Raw genomic sequence first — 26,119 nt, 5'->3', positions numbered from 1 at the left:
GGGGCAGTAGATAGGGAGGAACTTAGCAAAATCTGTTTGTTAAAATTCCTCATTTTGTCCCATTGTTAGGATATGGCCCAGCAAATATTTGTTTGCCAAACACTCACTTTTTCTCCGTCCTGTGAATGGTCTTCTTTTTGTTTGAAGTTCCAGACCCTTGCACTGTTCTTCCTAGCTCAGAACGGCATATAAGCCTCAATTGCCTGAAACCTCCCCATATACATAATTAAATTTGATTTTCTCCCGTTAATCTATCTCATGTAGGTTTAATTCTTAGACCAGCCAGAATCATAGAATCACCAGCAATTGATCAACATTTTCATTCAAAGTTCATATTTCAGGTAGCTCTCCTAAGAGCTTTCTAGAAACCTTGTACTGCTCTTCCTGCCTCCACAGATCCAAGTCATTTGGTCCTGAGGAGTTTGCCCCTTCACTAGCCCTCTTCTGCCTATTCACTGCCCCAGGGAAAGCAAGCTCCTTCTCTGCAGAGTGGCCCAGTTGCCCTGTCTTTCTTTCACGGCAGTTTGCTCTCTGCTCTGCTTCCACAGTGGGAAAGGAGTATTTTATCTTTCTTCTATTTATGGGGAAAGATTTCCAGAGTAAATCTGATCTAAAATTGGCTTCCTAGTTGCATACTTCACTGATAAAAAGACTCTTCTTTATAACACCATTAAATACTGCCTCAGCCTGCAGCATGGTGCTTCACTACTTACACACATGCATTGAAGCCTGTCTTCTTTCCTGTAGGAGACAACTTCTTTTATTGCAAGGGGACCAAGTGTCATGGGAGTGTGTGGGCCGGAGGGTGGTGCTGCTCTTTACTGGGAATTGGGATGGGTCCAGACAGACAGATGATCCTATAAAAACATGACTGAATCCCTCAGAAGGCACAACCTAAGGAAGTCATGCTTCTGGGAATGTTGCCACACTGCTTAATGAGCTCTAGATCAAACACCTGGGGGCAGTTTGCAGGGAGACACACTCTTTCTAACTACACCTGTACAATGCGTGTGGTAGTGCTATAGAATTCAACGTAGTCACCTCCATCCCACATTCTTTAGTGCGTTTCCTCAAATCTGTCCTTCTCCATTTTTAGTTCTTTATTTCAGCTTCTCTGACCTTTTTTTTTTTTTTTTTCCCTAGTCCTTTTCCTTTTTCCTGGACTTTTTCTGTTATCTAATTTTGCATTTACAAAAGCACGGACTTCTTAAATATCTGTATGTACTCCAAATCCACCAGGTAAAAATGAAAGACTAAATACAAAGGCTCCACATATTGCTAAGGCCTCACATAATGCTAATATAATCTCTGTAACAAGTCTATGATACCAGGGTACTTCTATCTCCCCCACTTTGCCAAGGTAAACTGAAAATGGGAGGGACTACCAACTTGTTCAAGGTTCCATAACTAATAACAGACAGGACTCAAAACTTTTCTAATAGGCTTTAGGAGATATGAATCATTGATCCTAGAAGCCATGACTTAGTGCCTTGGTGCTGGAGACACAACAGTGACAGACCAGTCACGGTTCTCATGGAGTTTACCTCCTCTTGGAATATCAAAGAAAAATTGTATGGGACAGAATAAAGAGGCAAGGAAGAATTTATTCAAGACTACTACACTAGAGGAGAGAGACTGAGCTCAACTCCTCTGAAACATAAGATGGGAGGGATTTTAAGCACTGGAATGAGCTAGTGGGAAATTACTGGAGAACACTAGGGGGTCAATGTGATTAAGCTATGTAAGTAAACTGTGTGGCTAATGTGGGGCTGGAACTCATGACCCCAAGATCAAGGGTCATATACTCTACTGCCTGAATCAATCAGGCACCCCATAAGCCATTTTGTTTTTTAAATGATACCTGTCAAAGTTAGGCTCCTACTCTCCCACAGAGTAGGAAATAGGGTACAATCTTTCTTTACAATTACACTTCAAAGAGATGGTTCATAGTTCCTTGATAAAAATATTCTGGGTTGTGAAACTGGTAGGAAGCTAGGAGAAAACTTATCTCAAAGGGGAAGAGAAAGAATTTCCAATAGTAAGTTTTCTAAAAGTAAATGCTTTAAGAAAAGAGAGTTCAGAAGTCTACTGTCAGGAAGAAACCACTCAAGAATTTAGTCAAGCTGAGAGGACCATTAAGTTCATCTTGATAAAGAGATAAATAAAATATACAATAAGTGTAATATCAAGCAAAATAAGGGTGGAGATGCTATTTTATAGGACTTATATGACTTTCTCCCAGTTTGTTCCTAGAGTAAAGGTGTTAAGCCCCCATCCCTAACTTAGTAGAGGAACTAGTTGGCATTAGGGAGAAATATCTTCTAATGTCAGAAATGCCACAACAGACCTGGTATTTACTAGAAACATGGTACCCTGCTGGGTCTTCCAGTCTAGCTCTTGATCTCAAGACTTTTTTAGCTATTATTCCTAATGTGCCTCATTAATTCCAGGCACATGACCCAGCATCAGAAAATGGGCTATTATCTTCTCCCACCCCAAGTTTCTGGACTGTAACCCAAAGGCCTGACTATAACCATGTGCTGGATAACGTGGCTATCTTAATTTTCCAGAGGAAATACATCCTCAGTAACTTTAGCTTGCTTCCTTTCACCTCTCCTAAATCTGGCACATTGTAACAATTCTAAACATGAAGTGTTCATATACCTTTTTTTCTGGTCAATAGCACTACACATGGAATCTTCAAGGACAAGGAAGTTACCTCAGCACCTCAGGAGTCATCCCCCTACCCCTACCCCAACTCCTTGGATAACCAAGAAGACTTTTCAGCAGCTCACTAGCTGAGGCATGAAAAGCAAGTGGTTAAAAAAACAAATTTAGCCTCCAGAAGGACATGTCTATTCCATTATATGGTCCCTAGTATTTTTATGTTCTTGTAAAACATGACAAAGCCTTGGCATTTTGTAGATAAGAAGACTGAGGCTTAAAGACGCTTGTTCAAGCCCCATGGGTGTTAAACAAAAGAGCTGAGATATAAATGTAGGTCATTCTAATTCCAAAGTCCATGTTCTTTGCAATTTTTGTTTCTACTGTTACGAGCTACTACTAATCAAGTTTTATTCTGGGGATATGGAAGAAAAACCTAGATTCTATGGACTTTTTCCCCCAGGGAAATCATACCTATCTATGGTGACATTGAAAGGAAACATTTAGAAATATTGTTCTAGCATGTTGTAGAGTTTCTCATAAAGTTCAATTATTACTGAAGAGTGTTCTATTCAAGTGTTCTTCTAAGGAGTAGATCATTAGGGGAAAAGGCTAAATGGTATAGATGATTCATATTTATTTCAACATTAAGAGGAGCTGTTTTACTAGCTTATTACTTCCCTTTGTGGATTCATAAGCTCAATCAGTTTCATTTCTTTAAAGAGTTTTGCAGAAAACAGAGAATACCACATTGTAAATTCCAGTTAATTTGTAGAATATGAAATATTTCACCTTATGTTGGTTGTTTGCTCAAGAGAGTTTTTTCTGATTAAAGAATTGTAATTTAAAGTACAGGAGTAGATTTTCCTTCTACATTATTTCACAATTTATCTCTCCTCTCTTTCACATAATTATATCATAAGTCTGATTCCCATCTTGGCTTAGGGAATAATGGTTGGTGCATCCCTTGGAAAAACTAAGCCATATGTTTCTGTCTTCCAACTTCTCAACCTAGAATTTATTATGAATATCTCAGAAAATTCAAACTACATCTATAGAAAAGTGGGTTTGAAGGATGGAAATCCAAGACACAAGTGCCAAGGTGCACTCATAGAGGTGGAACTATGGCAGCTGTGTTTGGTGATGCTCTGTCCCGCTGCTGCCATGATCCTCCTGAGGCCATGAGTCCGTGCGTTTTGCACTGGCTCATTTCGACCCAGATGGGAGGTGAGAGACATGAGAACCTTAAGGCCACATAACAGTATGATTCTTCAATACAGCACAAGCTAGAGGAAAAGTGTGAAAACTCCCTATCTTAGGAACTATTTAAACCTGGGTATTACAGCTGTATAATTGGAAGGGTGGCCAGGGGTTGTAGAATTACATAGTCTTGCAGGAAGAAGGGGGCATAAAGACCACATAGCTGACTCCTTATCACACTTAGAATTACTTAATAATCACAGGGGGATGATTGTTGAACACTGTTTTAGATTGTTAGATTGCTATGTCCTATCCCAGTAACACTATGTCTCTCTGAGTTGCTAACAAAGCTTCCTAAGTATTTCTTAGTTAGCTCTGAAACTCAAATAGGATATGAGTAGGTGGTTAAATGGTGCAAAGAACCTCTGAAACCATGTAATTCAAGAAGGACAACAAATAATTCCTGAATGATCATTTTCATCCTAATAGTCTGGGTAAAACCTAGCCAGACTCTAACTCTTCTGCAGATTAAAAACCCATTCTGTTTTCTCCTAAATGGATGGATTGCAACCTGATTTGATTTTGCCTCCTGCAGACGTTCTGTGTCTGTGTCCCTGGGGAGAGACAAAAGGGCATGAAACAGAGGTCATCGTAGAGGACAACTTCTGTTGTGGAAGGTACCTTCCTCATTCAGACTTGAGGCAGATATCAGTCCTTAGGAGGTAATGAAAGGTCTGCTCCTGGAATCCCTACTACCTCACCCCTCCCAATTCATCTGAGAAGTGAAAACAATGTTGCCCTCATGATCCCAGGATAGATGAAATGAAAGAGGATGGCTTTCTCCCAACTCCTGGGTAATTAGTTTAGTCTAATGTGTCTGTTCTAGCATCCAAGGACTGCGGTAATAGGCGCCATGTAAATATACAGATAGCTTGAGAGAGACCACTGTATTCAGACAATCTAATTACTGCTTGGTCCACCCAAAGTTAACAATGACTTAAAGCTCTCATTCATTACTCGTATCTTACATGTTATGGCAACTTTTAGTATTTAATGTACTTTTACATATCCCTTGAAGAAGCTAGTGCTTAATGAACTTACTAAATTTTTCACGAGCTTAACATGGAGGGTGGATCAGAGTCGGGATTTAGAGGCAAGCCTAGAGATTTCAAGTCTAGTTTCCTTTAAAAAAATATGGGGGCAGGAATGTCTGGGTGGCTCAGTTTATTAAGTGTCTGCCTTCGGCTTAGGTCATGACACCAGAGTCCTGGGATCGAGTCCCACATTGGGCTACTTGCTCAGCAAGGAACCTGCTTCACCCTCAGCCTGCTGTTCCTCCTGCTTGTGCTTGCTCTCTGTCTCTTTCTCTCCAAAAAATAGGTAAATAAGGTCTTTAGAAAAATGAGGACATATGTAATTAGTGTTTCCAAATTCCTCAGTTATATGGGAAATTTAAAGCTCTGGTCACAATAAAAATGTTATTTGGCTCAAACCATCATCCTGATATGATAGGACTGTGAAGTCACTCCTACCTCTTATCAGGGGTTGGTTTCTCCTGAAAAATACTCCACAATCTCCTTTCTCTGATCATAGTTCAGGGACAGCTCATCGGATGTAGCACTAAATCCTAGGGTCTTCATATGATTTGTTCTCTTTAACAAATCTCTCATTCAACAAATGTGTATTGAGCATGTACTAGGGATTAGGCATGGTGCTGAGAACAAAATTAGAAAAAAACAAAAAACAAAAAAACAAAACTTCCATGCCTCCTTTGAGCTCACAGTGGCATAGAAGATTCAGAAAGTCTTAAACAAGATATTATGCATTAGATATAGGATATAGGGATATTTCTGGTTGACATGGAAGCACAAAGATAGTCAATCTATACTGACATTGTCAGGGAGGACTGCTTGGAGGAAGAATTTTCTAAGCTGGTCCATAAAGGATGAGTAAGGGTCAGGTGGATAAATGGAGATGAGATGGAAACTAATTTCCAGTCCAAAGGAAGCAGCAGATTGAGTGAAATTAAACAGTTTACTGTCCAACTCTTCCCCTGGAAGTCATAAGCCTTCAACGGATTCTAGAATTCCAAGGTAGTTACATCAGACAGATTCTGCCAATACAGTTGTTGTCTAGACATAGAGACAGATTCTTGATCCTCCGTATTCTGTCATCTTCCCAGAATTCTTTCCTGCACTCATAGGTATTTGCACAAAAGACATGAAGCCGTATGTCTGCAAAGAGCCTTGAACAAAAATATTTATAGCAGCTTTTTTGATAATCATCAAAAACTGTAAACAATCAGATGTCCAATGAGCATCCAATCAACAGAGTAACAGATAACCAAATGATATATATCAATAATAGGTTTCTCAGTAGTATTTTCTACAATAAAAAGCACCAAACTGATGATACATGTAGCAACTTAGATGAATCTTAAAAATGTTATGTTGAATGAAAGAAGCAAGAAATGAACAAGTACATACATATATTTCCATTTGTATATAATTCTGAAACCACACAAATTAACGACAGTTATAGACATCAGACCAGTGATTGCATGGGAGGCAGAGGGAAGGTGGTGGCTAAAAAGGACACAAGAGAACTCTCTGGGATTATGGATGTGGATGTCAGGAGGGCATGCATTTTTCATGCTGATTGAATGACAGCCTTAAGATATGAGCATTTTATTGTATGTACATTATATTTCAAAAGGAAATAATTCTTTTAAGCTCACTAAAAATCACCCTTGTAAATTTTACTTGACCTTGTTTATCAGTTGATTTTGAACATACATGTGTGGATGATAACCATCCATGAATTAAAAACATTAAGGGGGTCAAAATATGATTTTATGTTTGAATTCAAGTCATTTAATATGTTTCATTCAGGTCCCACACATATAAAGCTGAGATACTGATATTAACCAAACTCATTAGTTAAAGATCTCTTAAATACTTAGTAATAAAGGCAAATTATCCTTTATATCCTATGTCGTTTAGTTTGTCATGTAACAAGGAAAAGCGTCATTATTTTCCATGTTGTTACCATAATTTATATTTCACTTCTTCTGTAGAGTGGTAAAATCATGTGGGAGATAGGTAAAAGTGGGGACATGTCATTGTTACTTTGTAAAATTGATATTTGATCAACAAAGTACCTTCTTGGAGATATATTTATGTAAATATCATAGTATCTTGGTTATTATAAATAGGAGACCAATGTGTTGAGTTAGATAGTTAGGAAAGGGGAAACGTGCTTCACTGAGCAAGCAGCAGATGGGCAACGACTCGAGGCTGGTGGAATTAAAAGAATATTTGGCCAAGTACCATTTCATAAAGAACGAAAGGACAGAGCTGTCCTGAATAGCAACAATGCTTGTGAGGCCATGGAAGAATATAGGAAACCTTCAGATCGTGCCAGAAAGCTGAAAGGTAAAGAGGAAGAGGTATGTTGTAAATTGTAGGACACATCAAGGTATTACCCAATTACTTATGAATTACATTCAGATAAAATCCATATATCTGGAGATGGCTGCTTATGCAAATAAATATTTAGAAATAATGGCATTTTCACCTCCAATAATCCTGAAAATCACTCCAGTTTCTAAAAGGCCAAATATAGTTTGCAGTTATATAAACAAAGGAATATTTAAGAGGGAGGACATTTAGTCTATCTACACAGGTGACATCAATACATATCGTCAAGCCTGTCAGTGGATATGATATAATTCATACTGATGCATTACAGCTTCAAAAGTATTCTTTGAAAACACAATATGTGCCAGAACAAAGAAATATTCCTTGTTCCCACACTGCTGACTGTTTTCTTGGGTGAGTTATTTAAACGCACTCTCAGCATCCCTGTTTAATGGTAGTGCCTACCTCACAGGGTGGATAGAAAGATTAATGATAAAATGCATGAAAAATATCGAGCACAGTGCTTAGATTAAAGTGAACATCTAGTAGGTGCTAAAGTCTAATATAGATATATACACAGACACGTATAACGTAATTAAAAACACTCGATAAAAGAAGATACCAATTTGACAGATACACATCCAATTATGCTTGTTACTCATGGCAGAGACTAAGGATTTATTAAACATTTCCATTTCTTCTTGGATCTACAGTTAGCTACAGTTAGCTTACCTGTGTTAACCTTTCCCCAAGCAATGTGATGCCAGGTCCTGAGTTCCCTCCACTTTCAGGCCTGGCATATGAGACCCTTCCATGAATTTCTCTACTACATGTTCTTTTCCCCTCTTAGCTCACTTGCTAAAGGATGGAAGATCCCGGATCTCTGACTTCAGGCACTGAGGACCACCACCAACCACCATCTCCACGCCCACCCCTGACCCTGTTTCTCAGAGTTTGAAGTGCATAAAAAATAAATTTTTATTGCATTAAGGCCACTGAAATTCAGGACTCCATCTGGTGAAGTAGCTAGCATTACTTTGACCAATACACCAGTACACTAATAAATATTAAAGGCAAATATTATATAAATTATGTAACATTGGCGTGTGTATGAATAGTACAAAAGTGTATCAGTCAGAATTTCATTTGGTTCCAAGTCCTTGAAAGCCTGTTCCCAGCAGCTTTAAACACCAGGGGTTTAATTTCCTTGCAAGAACATAGGTTAAAAAAACACAAAACCCAAAACAAAAAAAAAAAACATAGATCCCGAAGTAGCAGTTATTGCCTTATTTCAGCAGCCAGTGTGTCTGGGAAACTCTTGCTTTTCCTGCAATGTGATTGATGCAGCTCTCATGCTATGTTCCAGCGTGGAAGAAAGCAGAAAAGCCCACTGCATCCGTCTCCTTTCAGAAAAGTAAAAACTTATCTAGACTTCTCGGCAAACATCAGCTCAAATCTCACAGGCTTCTGCAAGTGTGTCCTTTGTCACCACGAGCCATAGGAAGAATGGAAAGCTTCTATTTATCCAGATACCTTGTTGCCCTAGACATAATTGTGGTTCTGTTATCAAAGGAGAATGGGAAAATAAATATTTGTTAAGTAAATGACAATGGGGTAATAATGACCTCCAACCTGTTAAATTTTTTATTCCACATATTGTCTATATGGGAGATAAAAAGACTCAGAAAGAAATCAGAAAGTAGTCTATTTTTACCGAATGCCAAAAATTAACCTAAATAATCATATTTATGCAAGAGCTATATTTAACTTCTGCTTCCATGTGGAAGACCATTTGCAGCATGAAAACCCAGTTACATTCAAGTGGTTGTTTCTTGTTCATGACACAGTAAGAAAGAGATAAAAACATAGATGTGTACAAATACTTTCAAAATGATGTGGGGGAAAGAAAACAACAACAACAACAACAAAATACTTATGAAAGTTTTCAGGGTTAAACCCTCCAAGTCTCCCATATACTGGCTTATTCAATCAACATTTTACATTTCAATTTAACTTAGTTTTAGGTTTTGATTAATCAGATCTTGTTTAGTTTGAGTATGTGTTAGCAGGTGAGGAATACATAAGCTGCTGCTTCTTATTCATCTTGCCAGGAGTTTCTAATTAAGCAACTCTCCTATATGACTCATAAATAAACTTTTCATCCAGTCAAAAACATCTGGAGGCCACATCTCATATATTTTTATGAGAGATTTGACTTGCTGTCATGACTCATGGATGACAATAATGATCATTGATTTGAAGATTGACATTTCCTTCCTTTTCTTGATGTGGGGGTAGTTTAAGCTGAGACATTCAGCAACTAATGAAGATTTTGGTGTATTATACATGAATCTGCAGTATTCATATATTCTGTTAATTTTCCTTGTAAATCTTTCCTTCAACATAAAAAAATTGTGTATAGGTTTATTTAATTAATATATTTTCTGTAATTATATGTTAATATATGAATTACAATTATTTAAAGGAATTCCTAAGTAGACATATTTGTTACCTAGGGAATTTTATCCATAGCCATGCTTTTTTTTTTTTTTGTCTGTAAATATTCCAAATAAGCATTCATGTTGCCAGCTTTTATGACTGGTTAGTACTGTTGATTTCCAGGGAACCCACCTCTCTTGGATTAGCTCTTATCACACTGGCCTATGTTTCCAATCATACGCACCGTGTCCTTTCATCTTTCGGACCTTGATATGTTGGGTCACCCTAGGGTTTAGTCTGGGATTCCCCTTTTCTTCTTTGTCCTATGCTCACCCTCTAGGTGATCTTATCTAATCCCATGACTTTATACCATACCATCTCTATGCTGCTAACACCCAAATTTATACTTCTGGAGCTTCCCTCCTTTGATTTGAATATTCAAACTACATGATCTCTCCTTTTGAAAATATTATTTACAGAAAAAAAAAACTTTTTGCTTCCCCCTTAAACTTGATTTCCGAGTGTCCCCAGTTTAATAAAGTCACCATTATTTGATAAGGGACACGGAGTTTGATAAATGGCATTGAGTCTTTTGTTTGGCCTATTTTTTTCTCTTCTATTTTTTTTCACACCTTCCCCGAGCCCGTGAGTAAATGGTGCAACATCTCCCTTGAAACACATCTGGAATTTGATGATGCAACTCCTCCTTCAAGCACTGTCCATCTATCCCCTGAACGATTGTAATAGCTTCTGACGTCTATACTCTTGCCCCCTGAAGTATATTGTCCACCCAAACACCTAAGGAAATGTTCCATATCTTAAGAGCTTGTGAGATCACTGGTCTTAATTCTCTGATTTTATACTGTGATACTAGAATGAAACCAAAGCCTACTTCATGCCCCATGAGATCTGACTGGTCCAAATCCTGTTCTACAGGTATTAACATGGTTTCTCATTCACTCCTTTTAGGTTTTTGCTTGGAATTAGTCTGTTTAGATGGACATCTATCTGATAATCCTCCACAGTTCTATTAACTTCTATTATTTTATCTCCTTAACCTGCTTAGAGGTTATTATACTATGAACTGATGGGCGTTACATTATAAATGTGCTTGTTTGTTCAGTGTTTCTCTTCCCTTCTAGAATATAAATGACATGAGGGGATAAACTCTGCTTGGTCCATTCAGGTATACTCTATTCTATAACTTCACTCATACTTATCATATCCTGGGCTTCCATATCATATAGAATCATTAATATTGCCAAAATCATTCCTCTATCTCACAATGCTGCTTTCCCCTCCCTTTGGATTTTTAAATTAAGCTTATCCACTTAATATTACACATATTTTTCTTTCTTCTTTAACAAAGGGAAGTGTCGGTGAAAATTTCCTCACTTGCCTTTATAACTAGCATGGTGAGTGAGTTGACCTGGCCAAATCTTCATTCTGGAAGAGTCACAACTTTGATTATGTATTTCTGAGACATGAGACATCATTCTTGGGGAAGGATGAAGCTGTGTATCCAAGATGTTTCATCTGACATCAGGAAAACAATGCTATTATTGATGACTCTTAGTGTTTTAGGTTGCCTGTCTCAGGCTTGGCTAACAAAATTAATTGGGTTTTCCATATATATTTAAAAACATAAATTAATAGAGAACAAGTTAAATAACAATTTTGTATAACATTTCAAAATAAAATATTTTAAAATTTAAAATGACAGACTTGAATTGTCTTTTATGGACATGATTTCTTCAAGTCAGGGTTTCTAGATGAGATGTCCAGATACAATCCTAATCAAGACATTTAAAGATAATCTCATCAAACCCCTAATAATCCCAGCAGACAAGATATATTATTAATATTGATAAGTAATAAAATATTTTTTAAGATTTTTTTATCTGAGAGGGGCACCTGGGTGGCTCAGTGGGTTAAGCCTCTGCCTTCAGCTCAGGTCATGATCTCAGGGTCCTGGGATCAAGCCCCGCATCGGGCTCTCTGCTCCGCAGGGAGCCTTCTTCCCTCTCTCTCTCTGCCTGCCTCTCTGCCTACTTGTGATCTCTGTCTGCCAGATAAATAAATAAAATCTTTTAAAAAAAAGATTTTTTTAATCTGAGAAAGAGAGAGTTGGGGGAGGGATAGAGGAAGAGCAAGATGGAGAGAATCTCCAGCAGACTCCATGCTGAGTGACGAGCCACACAAAAGCCTTGATCTAATGATCCCGAGATCATGACCTGAGCTGAAATCAAGAGTCAGATGCTCAACCGACTGAGCCAACCAAGAAACCACTGGATAAAATTTTTGAATAGATATTTCATACCTTACAAATTGGTGATTATAATTTATATCAAATTGTTTGGCATAAATCAGAACATTACAATTGGAATTTTATTTAAGGAACTGAACAGACTTTTCTTTCATTAACAGTTATAAACTTAAAATTTCTTGTGCAAAACAAATTAACCTCTACATATAAACTATTTTCATGTTAGATATAGTATATCAAAATAATCATGGAACTCTGGCTTGTAAAAATGGCACCCAAATTATTTGAAAGGTCAGAACCATGAGCCTACAGGCGGTATGGATGTTACTAAAATCTCATACAAACTCTGAAGTCAACATATACTTGAAGACAGAACTGTGCCCTTGGGAAGACTCCCCCTGATTTCCAGGAGCTATCCAACTTCCGTTGGTTCTACCTGGGCTGCCCACCATAGTTGTGATTCTTGAGGACCCAAGAAGCAAACTCCCCTCCCATTACAGTTAGCTATTGAAATAAAGGGCATATGGTTGAGGGTCTTTGGAGTCAAGGTAGAGCAGTAAATTCCATTGTTCTTCACTGTGTAGCAGTCTGCAGGTACAGAGTGGTTTACTCGCAAACCTCCTTGGGGCACCCTTCTAGAAACACCTATGGAGCAGTTTGTAGCTGGAGATGATCCACTTGACCGGAGCTCTGCCCCAAGCCTCTCCTGACTGCCCTGACAAAAAGACAGACTGTTGTCTCTGTACCACATCAGTGTGCTTTTGATCTTTTATGTGCCCTGACCTGGCAGTTTGGAATTTGGGGGAAAGAAAACCGAAACCAGGAAGACGTGCAGGGTTGTTTCATTCGGACCTCGCAGTATTAATGCTAAGAGTCTTGTTTGTTTAGGTGATGCCGTTGTTCATCTAGAAAGTCATTAAACATGTAAAAATTATGAATTCTGTTGCTGACAAAAAGCTATACTCTGTATCCCTAGTTTGTCACGATCTTTATCCCTCCTTTTTTGCCTGTTCAGTATGGAGGTCATGTGACAGTTGGCCTTATCAACATACTTGTCGAGTTCCAAAGGAGAGCCAAATGTTTCTCTTAATCATGTTGGTTAAAGTGGGAAACCTGAAGATAGAGATGGCTTTATGTTTAAAAAAAAAAAAGGCAGTCATATTTGTTGGCGAAAGTGAAATACACCTATGTGTTCTAAACCAAGTCAGTGTGGATTGCAAAACTAGGAATTAAATGTGATTTAGAGCTAAAGAAGAACAGGAGGCTATCACATTGCATAGGCAAGCATGTGCTGCCTCTTTTCATGGTGGGTCCAACCTCTGTGCAGGACAATATGGCAATAGCTTTCATTGTTAAAATGCATGAATCTTTCAGTGCAGCGCTGAAAGTTCTCAACTTTGTTGCTATGATGGTGCTTATCCACGTGTAAAATGATGTACCCACGATACTTTACAATATCGTCTGTGAGAAATGCTGATGAAGGGACCGGTGCAGACCTGGCCTGATTAAGACAAAGTGCCAACCAAAACCACTGAGAGACATTACTTAACAGGTATATTTTAGGGTTAAAAAATCTCAAGGTTGGGGTGTCTGGGGGGCTCTATCAGTTGTGTGCCTACCTTCAACTCAGGTCACTATACTGGTGTCCTGGGATCAGGTTCCGTATTGGGGGGGGGTCCCTCCTCAGTGGGACCTTGCTCTCCCTGCTCACTCTCTCTCTTTTCAAATAAATAAATAACAATCTAAAAAACCAAAAAATAAAATAAAGAATGGATGAAAACATTAAAAAAAATCAAGCTTTTTAAAGACTCCATGGTAACTGAAATTGTTTCCTTCAATGACCTATCCAGCTGTCCAAGGCACAATATCCCCATTGGCCCCAGACAACAGCCAGCTAATCAGCAGTTTACCGAAGGAGAGGAAAATATAGGTCACATTTCCACATGGTTGGTGTTTTTTCCTTCTTCCTTTTTTCCTCTTCACTTTTCCTTTTATATAAATCATGGTAGTTTCTCTTTTTTTAAGATGAAATCAATTTATTAATTGGCTTCCCTTGTATAGAAATTAAATAGCATATTAATGGTCATGTAACTATATGTCTGATTTTTTTATTTGACACTGTAATATCTGCAAAGGATTGGAAATAAATGGTCTTTTAAAAGGGAACTGTCCAATTAAATTATCAAATATCCATGTAATGCAATGGCATAAAACTATAAGAAAAAATATTTCTATATGCATTAGTCCAGAAAGTTTTCCAAGGTATAAACACTATGCGGCCTAGTACACTCATTATAATATCATTTGAGGGTGGTAAAAAGAACAAATAATTATATGCTTTTAATATATACAATATCTTTGGAAGGACAAACAAAAAAACTAATAACAGTTGCCTTTTGGAAAGCGAAGCTGGTGGCCAAGAACAGCAAAGGGAGACATTTTTTACTATATACACTTTTATACCTTGTTGAAAGGATTCTGTACCTTAATTCCAATGTGTGGAGGTTTTACCACACCATCGACAAAAAATTCTGCAACACCAGCTGAATGTTCTACAATTCTGACACTCTGTACGCAGACAGCATCTGATTCAACAGGTTAAGAGCTCAGTCCCACATGATTCCCCACCCCTTTAGCCCCTAGTGCCTCCCCCCCACCTCGGATGCCCATTGCAAACCCAGGTTATTTATCACCTCTGCTTCTGATTGGAGATTCCCAAGACCCCCTCCTTGGGTTCGATTAATTGGCCAGAGTGGCTCATGGAATTCAGAGAAACTTTTTACTTACTAGTTTGCTGGTTAATTATAAAAATACATAATTCAGGAACAGCCTGAGGATTCAGTAAGAGATCCGTAGGGGATGTTATGGGGTAGGGTGCTTGCCTAGCTTCCATGCCCTATCCCAGTGTGCTACTCTCCCCAAGTCTCTATATGTTCACCAACCTGGAAGCTCCCCAAACTCCCTTCACTTCGATTTTTATGGAGGCTTCATTTCCTAAGACATGACTGATGAAATCATTGGCCCCTGGCAATTGATTCAACCTCCAGCCCCTCTCTCCTCCCAGGAGCAGGACTGAAAGTTCCAACTCTCTAACCCCTTGGCTGGGTCTCTTAGCAACCAGCCTGCTTCCTGAAGTACAGTCAACTTGTTAACATAACAAAAGACACCAACATTGCTCTTATCACTTAACAGATTCCAAGACTTTTAGAAGCTCTGTGCCAGAAGCAAATATGAAATATTTATTTATTACCACAATGTCACCCTGTGAATCTAGGACTTTGTGAACCTACCAGCTTTTAGCTCTGGAATACAATATTAAGTTTGTGTTTGCGTTTCGCTTAACAGCGATCTTCATACATATTTATTATTATGTAGAATTGGAAAATTGTTGGAAAAAGAGTGAGGAAAGTTGCACGGGGGCCAAGCAGCTTCCCGGAATTAAAAAGACAGAGATACTTCTTTTGCATGACCCCTCGTCACGATGTACTAAAGTGCCTCCTGCTCAATGTAGTGGGAAAAGGTGGCAAAAAAAGACTTCCTGAACAGCAAGAGGAGGGCTGATCAGCCTCTGTGACTAGATGCAACACCACATGGATTGTCTTGGGATACAACTGCTTCCTGGGACAGGAAGATCATGGCCCATGCTTGAAGTGTCCCTTGAACTGACTAACCCTTCTGGAACAAGTAAGTGTGCTGTGGGGTTCTGTACGGTGTGTGTCAGTTAAAGAGCATGCAGGGCCGGACGCAGATTTGGGTCATTTGGCCTCTCCATTCCCTAATCCCTTCACTAGGCTCGGAGACTTCTGGCATCCATCCCTGCAAACGTCAGATCCACCCCCATATCCTGCATCCCCAAATCTGTCACCTACAAACCTCTCTGAATAAAGGGCATCACTATCCATTCATTCACTGAGGCTAGAATGAAACCCTGATGCTGTTGTCGATTTTCCCCCTCATACCTCAGATTCTATCCATTAGAAACATCTATTTCTCTACCTTCCAAATGTATATCAAATCCAACCACTTTTTATTACCTCCAGCACTACAACCCCAGACCAAATCTCCATCAATCTTTATCTGGGCTAGTAAAGAAAACTCCCAACGGGTTACTCCTCACATAGTAGCCTTGAGAGAACTTTTTTTTTTAATTTTTATTATTTTATTAAAAAAATTTATTATATATTGACAGAGAGAGACACAGTGAGAGAGGAAACATAGCAGGGGGAGTGGGAGAGGGAGAAGTAGACTTTCCTCCAAGAAGGGAACGCAATGTGGGGCTCAATCCCAGGACTAAGCAGAAGGCAGACACTTAACTGACTGAGCCACCCAAGGGCACCAACTGAGAGAACTTTTTAGAGTGTATGTCACATCACTTCACCTCAACTAGAACTCTTTCACTGCACTTGGAATAAAATACAGACTTCTTAAAATGCCTCAGACTGTCTATATAATCTTCCTTCCTCTTTGGCCTCATTTCCTTCCTCTCTGCTTCTTGTTCGCCACCCACCATGTTGGCATTTTCTCTCCTCAAAGCCTTGGCCCTCAATGTTCTTGCTGCTTGGACTGTTCTTCCAACGAGTCTTCCCAGTGCTGCCTTCTCATTTCAGGTCACAACTCTCACATTTTTTCTTCAGAGATGCCTGTTGAAAAGAAATCTTCCACAGCCTGGTCATGGTCTATCACACTAAACTACTTTATCTTCTTCACAGTATTATCAGAAACTGAAATTATTTTATTTGTATATTTGCTTAGGTGATTTTTGTTTGCCTCCTCCTGACCTTACCATAAGTTCTTTGAAAGCAGGGGTTATTATTGCCAACTCCCTAACGTCCATAGAGGAGTCCCACACATGGCAGCTTGTTCACCGTTTGACGAACGAGCAGTTTTGATATGGGATAATCAACATCCGGTAACCTTGTGGAAATCACAATCACAAGCTTTGAAGATGTAGCTCTGTGTTCTAAATCTGGTAATGAGATAAAAGTAGCTACCGAGTGACCATGCCCTCCACTCACCCAGAATGAAGGCTCACTGTTGAGTCTAGTTTCAGGACCCACACTTGGAATATCTGAATTTAAGCTTTAGTTCATGGATTTTTCTACCAAGATTTGTCCTTTAGCATGAATGAGCCAGTGAGCCCTGGGCTTGCTTGCTGTCTTTCCTCCCGCCTTCCCATCCTCACTCCCTTTCTTCCCTCATTCCTCCTTTTTGGTTGCTGAATAGTACCATGGGAAGGATACCAAGAAAGAAAGAGTTCTCTTGATAGGGCTCAAGCTATTTAATTGTGAATGTTAGAATATATGTGAGGTTTTCCAGCTTAATGCAGTCACACATACACATACACAGAGAGTTTTCCACTTTAAAAATTTTGTTTTGTTTTGGGCTGAAAAAGTGATGCAATGTTAAAATAAAATTTTAAGCTATTTGCAATAGTTATCATACTCATTTTAAAGCCATCTTAATTATATATAAAATAATTTATATAGATTTATCAAATAACAGGGTCCTTGCTCTTATGTGTACTATGGTCATTATAAACACATATGCAGTCTTTTATACTCTATTTTTAACTTGTACTTTATCAGCCAAGAAATATTCATCCAGGCCCCACTGATAAAGGAAAAATAGCAAAATGTATAAAATATATAATATATATAAAATATCATTCTCTGCCCTCATAAAGTTCTTTAGTTGGGGAGATACATACATTCGCCTACAAAGGTGAGACCTTCCATAACAATTATTTAAGGCAAGGGAACAATGTAGTAAAGAAAGTAATGGTTACTCTTGAGTATATGGAAGATGTGTAGGGATCACAGTGTATTTTCCCCAAAGGGAACCCACGAGCACAATAGATTCATTAATTTTAAGAGTAAAATGGCTCTCTGTACAAAATACAAGTGAATATTAATCAGCCTCAGAACAGGATTGGTTTTATTCTTTTTCTAACCAACAGATTTTCTTACTATGCCTGATTATTGCAATTCTACCAAGAATCGTAATTTTGTTTTAAAAGCTTCAAAAAGAAGCCTAAAGCTTATTTCAAAATTAGGTGGGCAAGAATATCCAAGAAAAAAAAAATCTGTGAGGAGGAATGATCAGAAGGTGTGGTTGAAATGTTTCTTTTCTACTCAGTGTTCAATCTCTGTTTAAACTGAGCAGCTAGGACATTCCTGAGAACTATAATTGAATCAAGGATGTGTCGTCCCAGATAAACAAGTCGATCTGATTAGACCAAAGGAAAAGACATCTCTCTAATTAGGGGAGAAGTTCCCCTATGTTTCTCCCATGGATGAATGAGTAAGCATTTTGTCTTGCAGTGCAGTTTTTTTTTTTTTTTTTTTTGAATTGTGGTAAAATACACGTAAGATAAAATTTACCGTCTCACCCATTTTTAAACGTACGGTTCAGTAATGCTAAGCACACACTCTGAGGCGCAGCCGATCTCCAGAATTCCTTCCTTTTGAGAAACTGGATTTCTGTACGCATTAAACAACTCCCATTCCTGTGTGGTTCCTTGTAGTTCTGGCAATATAAAAAAGTTTCTAGTTTTGTTTATGAAATTTCTTTTGTTTTTCTGTAGTGATGATGGGATCTGACAAAGTGATCCATGATGTCTTTCTTTTCTTGCACATGCGTCGTAGGGAGGTTAATCCTGAGAAACCTTCTAATTGACTATGTCAAAGCCTGTTTCGCAACCTGCTGGCTTTCCTGACATTGTGCCCCCCGCCCTTAAGAAAGACAATGCAAAGGGGTAGGGTGGCAGGGAGAGGGACGGAGGGGGAGAGGGAGAGGGAGAATCTTAAGCAGTCTCCTTGCACAGTGTGAACCCAATGCAGAGCTCCTCACGACCCTGACATCAGGACCAGCACCGAAATCAAGAGTCCCAGCCCTTAACTGACTGAACAACCTAGGAGTCCCGCCTCACATTTTAATAGCAGATGCAAAGAATATGACTAACTCCTTAATTACTATGGATTTTCATTTTGTAGATTTAATGAGGTCCACCCTCTTGAAAACAAGGGTAGTGACTACAAGGATGTTGGCTCTACTATTACTTATTATAGTAAACAATTATAAGGAAACAAATTGCCCAAAATAGGTTAGACTGTAGTTGCAGCATCAAAGATTATTAGAAAATGCATAATAGCATATGTTCATTATCTATTGTTGAGTGGAAAACGCTGATAACCAGAAATTTATAGAAATATAACACATATGTATAGATGCATATATTCAAACATTTTTATTCTTTAAAATTAAAATAAGATCAAAACTGCATATTTGGTTTCCTGAGTTTTGCACTCAAATATATATATATATTTATATAAATAAATTTTATATAATATGTATTTGATATATATTTATATATTTTATAGATATTAATCTATAATAAATATATGCAAAGATATATGTATACAGAAATACAACACATAGGTATACACACACAGGTGGCATGGGAGAGAGGCACAGAGAAAAACAGAGAGAGAGAGAAGGAATTTTATCTCTATTTTCTTCACTCTCCATTTAATTCCAACTATAGGAAAAAAGGCACTGGAAATTAAAAGCTGGAAGAGTACAAAATATGTTAACTATGATTATTTTGGGGAGATGGAAATGTGGGTTATTTTTGCTATTTGCACTTTCTAATTATTTGATAATTTTATGATTACATTACCTTTGTAACTTATGTATTACTTCAAGAAAAAGAAAAGTTTATATCCAAATTTTCAGTCAGTTTTGAAAAATTTTCAGGCATTTCTAGTAAAAGATGTATCAGCATAATATGATCATTTCATCTTTTTTTTAAAATTCTGTAGTTAGCAGACAGTGTTATGTTAATCTGAGGTGTATAATACCGTGATTCAGCATTTTATACATTACTCAGGGCTCATTATGGTAAGTGTACTCTTCATCCCCTTCACCTATTTCACCAGTCTCCTCACCCACCTTCCCTCTGGTAACCCTCTACTTGTTCTCTATAATTAAGAGTCTGGGTTTTTTTGTGTGTGGGGGGGTCTTTGTTTTGTTTCTTAAACTTGACATATGAGTGACGTCATATGGTTATTTGTCTTCCTCTGACTGCTTATTTCACTTAGCATTTATACTCTCTAGATCCGTCCATGTTGCTGCAAATGGCAATGATCATTTCATCATTAGCCCAGAAATGAAACTCATACCACATTTTCCAAAGTTATGAAATGAAATCTGGCACGATCAATAAATAACATCATAACCCAATAAAATAAATCTTGAATGGTTAACTTTAATTCAGCACAACATGAAGTATGATACTAGAAAGCAGACAGTAAGTACATCTCCTCAGGTAATTCTTAAAATAACATCCTAAATTTAATACCAATAATTTAGTTAACATTATACAATTACATGTAACATGTTTCAAAATAATCAAATCACCTGAAATTTTAAAACAGAAAGAATTCAGGGAAGTCTCCAGTTAAGCATTTATATAGCATTCATTATTCTGTCAGCCAGTGTACGTAGGAAGCAGGGCAACTGATAATATCTTTGCTTTGTGTAACATGGGAGCATATGGGACTAAGTACCTATTAATATAGCACTTCTGAAATTAGAGCCAAGATGACATCAGGGAAGTTTGTTTTCTGTACAGGTTTATTCTCGGGAACTACTTTGACATGCAATTTCTCCCATTTTGTGAAATTCCTTTTTCCCATTGTATCTTCGCCTGTGACTTAGGGCTTGAGAAACTTATGTCCTCCACCACCCATGAAGTAGTCATGTAGGTGTCCAAAGAGCCTTGATCTGGTGGAGTTATGGAGAAGGCACTGGAAGGATAAGGACCATCTGAAAGGATCACAATGAACCAAGCTGATAATAACCATGGATACAAAATTTAGTGTGAAAAGTTTTATTGGGTTCTCAAAATTATGGGATGGGGGCAAATTACAACTAGAAAACTGGACATCTCATCTCTAACTCTGGATTCTTCTGGTTAGTGGTATGGGCGTGGGCAAGTCAGAGTAATTTTGTTCAACTTGGAAAGAGGGTTTGGGCCTGTTTTATTAAAGTATTAAAACACTCCCAGATGCAGTTTTATCACTCTAAGGGAATACAGCTATGGACACTTAACTATTATCAGCTACTGCTTTGGCAACAGTGAAAAATATCAGTTTCAATACTATTAAAACAATAAATGAGCCACTAACATTTTCAAAATGTGATATAATACAAATCACAGAAAAATTGTTATCCCTGAACATTTCTTATCTTCTTCAAGAAAACGGCCTCTTCCTTCTGATCTAAAATGCCATATAGTTTCTCTTTATTTATGTAACACTATTTTCTACAAACACTATTTGTTATGGAAAATACATTGTGTAAAATATTTTATTTTTTGTACTGATAAGTAAATTTCTAGGGAAATTCTTTTCAGTAATGTTTTAGAATATTCATTAAATTCTTATGTCAAGTGATCAATACAATTTACAAAACTGGAAGCTTCACCTGAAGATCTATAGGTTTTTAGTGTCCTTAATTTGAATTCCCTCTTATTATAAATTAATGAAAACTTAATGAGTAAATATGTCTATTTACATTTGATACTTTTAAGGACATATGGGGAACTCATACCCCTTAAACAGATAAATATATTCACGAGAATACTACCAGGCTGGATTCGCTCCTTTCGATCTCAGAAAATAAGCAGGGCTTTATTTTCACCCAGCTCCCAAAACTCAACTTAATTTCTGCTGCAGGAAAAAAGAGGGTTTCATTCAACTAGATAACTGGCCAGCACAGGTTGCTGTAAACGGGAAATAATATATTATTTATCATAGTAAGACAAACTTCCCCATTTGAGGGAAACAACTTGTTGGGTCTTTGCAAACACCTCAATTTCTCTTTTCATCCTATTTCACAAACAGTGCTAAGAAATTAGTATTTACGTTTCTTTTTAGGAACTCCCTAATACAGGTCATCTCCGTATTCTCCTTTGAGTGCTAGACTGGCCAGGAAAGTGGAGATTTCTTCTTGTTTACTAAAAATGTATGTCAAATAACCATTATCAATGCTGCCTACATTAACCTTCTCACATACATGAAGTGGGGAAATGCAGGGCTCTTGGTAGTCCCTAAATGAAAACAATGCCATGTGGTTTACTTTAATTACTAATTTCATTCAGTGCTCACAACAACTAAGAAGGGATAATGGCAAGCTACTGAATATGATAATGAAGAAGAAAATAATTGGGAAGTGTAAGCAAATATTTAATATGAAATTTATGACACATTTATGATCTCATATCCCTGATCTTTTTTTCCTTTTACTTCCCTGGAATTTGCAAATTCCTTTTTAGCTGTGAATAGTTAATTGGATATCAAAAACAACGATTCATTCTGGTAGGCACTATATATGTATTTGGTGAAAAAGAGATGAGCTAAATCCCATGTTTTGATAGTACATAGTGAGGATAACAGTTTCAATTTCATGAAGTATGCTCCTAGTTCCTGGCAGTGTGCTTCTAGTTTTGTTTATAATTTTAAAACCAATTTATTCATAGCACTGATGTGATCATAGAAAGTGACCCACGGTATCTCCCTAATTTTGCACATGCACCGCAGTGACGTTAATTCTCTGAAACTTCCTGAGTGACTATCTCAAAGCCTCTGTTCTACAACCTGCTGGCTTTCCTGACATTCTAATGCTAGGTACAAGGCATTTGACTAAATCTTCAACTATTATGGAAACTTCTTCCACTTTATAGATCTAATGAAGTTCAACATCTCTAAATAACAAACAGATATTTCTTAAAAGGAAGATAATCTCCGGATAACAATACATGATTTTAGGATCCCAGAGGTGATATGTGTTTGTAAAGTTGATATAATACAGATTCTGGAGGGAGAAAGACTTAATTCTCATCCCGATTCAATCACATGCTAAATGTATGGCAAGTTATTTCTCCGAGTCTCAGTATTTTTTAATCTGCAAAATAACACCTACACTGAATAATTGTTCTAAAGATAAGAATTGACATCTGTAAAGATCCAGCAGCAAGCATACATTAGGTGCTTAATAAATAGTAATTATTTATTCTCATCCATCATTGCGCTGCACCATTGGCAAAAGTAGTATTGCAGCTCTGAGAGCATACATTTGGTCTGTGATAAATCAGCTGACCAGTTCAAGTATGAGTCCAATTAATTTAAAGATATGCAGAGATCAAATAAATAAATAAAGATTTTTTGGGCATTTTCTACAAATTGCCTTCTATATAGGTGTCTTCTAAATATAAACTATAAGACTCTGGAATAAGCTAAGAGACTGAAAATTACGTTTATCACCTTTATGGCTTTAGTCTGGAAAAAATTATTAACAGTGATAATGACCTTGAACTCTCATGGAATTTCCATAACTATTGCGTGAAGTGTATTACTACCAAGAAATGGATGTATTTTTGGTTCCACTGGAATAATAAAGTGAGATAGAACTTAGAATACACATTTTAGAGGTCTACTCATTATAAAAGTGCCTACGATTGTCACCTTAAGTCTGGGACAGATAAAACTCATATTAAAACATAAGGCAAACTTTTGAAATAAAATGCCTCAACAATTCAAGTTCTACTGACCTACTGCCTTAACTGACTGAAACTCTAACTTGCACAGTGCAAGTGCAACTGCTTGAGCTAAAGATCAGTTTAAAAAATATATATATATATATACATAAATACGTATGTGTATTTACATATATGCATACCCCCAGAGATGATTCCTTTTAAAACCTGAACCTAGGTGCACAAGCATTCACAGATTTCATTAATAATTTCTATGATTATAGCACCTAGATGGTTTCCTATTCTGGGGAATAAACACACTTAAATACCATGCACAGTTTCAGGAAAGTGACCATGGATCATCTGACTGTAAGGACAGTCAGGACGTGATGGTTATTCAAATGGTAAGAGCAATCTGATTATTAGCTTCTCATCTGAGGCATTTTACCTACAGTCCAAAAAAAAGCTTTCAGTTATTTCACTGATTAAACTCCAAAGCATCTTTTCCATTGTTAGTGGAAACGGCTGGCATTTAATAAAAATAGACTTTTCTAACTATAACTAATTGAATAAATAGTGGCTAAAATGGTGAATTGATAACTAAATTATGTAAAGCTGAGAAGTATCAGAACACTTTTGAGAATACAGTTCTGCTTGGAGGGCTCCAGGGAGGAAGTGCCTCATTTTCCAGAAAGGGATGACGCTTCTTTTGTTTTCGTTCGATTCTTTCCTGCCTTTCTTTCTTTTCCTAAAGAGAAAATAGAAAACTTTAAATGTATATACATATATGAACATTATTTTCAAATCAAGTTGCTTGCTAAAGAACAAAGTACCACATTATAAGACATTAAAATGTCACTTCCTATTTAACTGGTTATAAAGGAAAAGCGGCTGAGTATATTGCTCATCTATATTACCAACAGGTACTAATGCATCACTTAATCACTTATTTTTTAATATTTAAAGTGATAATATTTAAACAAAATTATGAAAAATGGGGGAAAAAGACTTATAATTCCATAACTCAAAAAGAAAATTATGAGAAGTTAGTGATGGCTTGAGAACAGAATCTCAGAACTTAATTTACTGGGTGCAAAGGTTGAATATGCCATGACCAGCAGGGACACTTCAAAATGGTTATAAATAGTTGAAAATTAAGTCTCACGTTTCTTTGATTATTAAGTTTGAGCACATTATATTTTTCTTTAGCCCTTTCATGAATTTTTTTGCTTAATTATCTGGCTATGGGTATCGATGCTTTTAATGCTTAGTAATCTATATATTTTCATATAATATATATTATCTTTGCAGCACACATTTTACCTACATTACTGTCCTTTTTAGCAAAAAAAAAAAAAAAGATCTATTTCAGCCGAGACAATTGTTTAAAGAGTAATGTAATCAAAACTTGTGTGCCCACCATCGCCTTATGAAAAAAAAAACAAGGACCAATACTTTTGAAGGTCTCTGTGTTCATTCCTCCATCATACTGCTTCCTCTCCACCCCAGTGAGGTAACCATTACTCTCAACTTGATGCTTATCATTTCAGCGCATCTCTTAGTACTTGTATTATAAATGTATTAATTTCAAAACAAGTAATTTTGTTTTGCATGTTTTTATAATTAGAGAAAAATGTAACATGCTGTACTTTTGCAGCTTCCTTTTTTATCCATCTTAATATTTCTAAGAACCACCTATGTGAATTACAGCTCTAGTTCATTGATATTCCATAGAATATTCATAGAGTTCCAGCATGTCAACTTATCACTATTTGTTAACCTATTTTTGTGTTGTTGAAACATGATTTTTTTCCCCCTAGTAAACATCCCTGTTTGATGCCTTGTACTTATAAGTCAAGATTTTCTCTCCAAGTATCTGCCTAGGAGTGAATCTGCTGGTATTAATATAATTTGCTGGGAAATGATTTATTTTCCAAAGCAGCTGTAGGAACCCACCGCCCCAAGCAGAACCTACATGGATTTTTTATGTTAACATATTAGTGATTTTAAATTCAGTATCTATTCATGTTTTTCTTTTTATTTCTATAGCACTTCTCGCTTTAGAAAAGCATCTTATCCCTGTGAGACTTGATAGTGTTTTGTTTTCCTTCAGTTCTTCTATTGTTTGGCATTTTATATTTAATGCTTAGGTGCTTTCGCTTTGCTTTGAAGTGATCTCATGCCCAAATGTCACACAAATAACCCAAGTTACAGTTTCCTTGCATCCATTAATTTGTGTTATTTATTATATAGCAGCACATCCTTCCTTGTCACAGGTTCTAAGAGGTCCTGGGGCGGGGGGATGGGGGCGTCTATTATTTACTGGTATTATACTGCTTTGATTTGTGTTCATTCATCCAACTGTTAAGCACCAAGATCCTACTCTGGGTCAAGCAGTATACTATAGGGGACCACGTATAACGTGATTCTAAAATCCCAAACACAAATCTGGTCCTTGTCCCTCAGGGGATTTTCAAAACAGACAGTTAACAAACAAACAACAGATCATTTCAAATTGTGAAAATTTCTATGGAACATATAAAAAAAATTGTTGTGATTGCTAAAGAATAAAACAGACTGCATGGCTTCAAACAA

At 37.1% G+C, this 26,119-nt stretch overlaps 1 protein-coding gene across 1 annotated transcript in view; it reads right to left on the bottom strand.

Moving 5' to 3' along the window:
- Nucleotides 1-20,234: 20,234 nt before the first annotated feature.
- MAP9 (microtubule associated protein 9) overlaps nucleotides 20,235-26,119 on the bottom strand; it is a 36,108-nt gene continuing 30,223 nt past the window's right edge. Inside the window, exon 14 of the mRNA XM_032332711.1 lies at nucleotides 20,235-24,272. Within this exon, the coding sequence (XP_032188602.1) occupies nucleotides 24,150-24,272 (123 nt within the window). The 3' untranslated portion in view covers nucleotides 20,235-24,149. The remainder of the gene's footprint in view (nucleotides 24,273-26,119) is intronic.

The sequence above is a fragment of the Mustela erminea genome, chromosome 2 (genome assembly GCF_009829155.1).
Source record: "Mustela erminea isolate mMusErm1 chromosome 2, mMusErm1.Pri, whole genome shotgun sequence".
In the NCBI taxonomy this organism is placed as follows: domain Eukaryota; kingdom Metazoa; phylum Chordata; class Mammalia; order Carnivora; family Mustelidae; genus Mustela; species Mustela erminea.
This window is presented reverse-complemented; position numbering and strand designations above follow the sequence as displayed.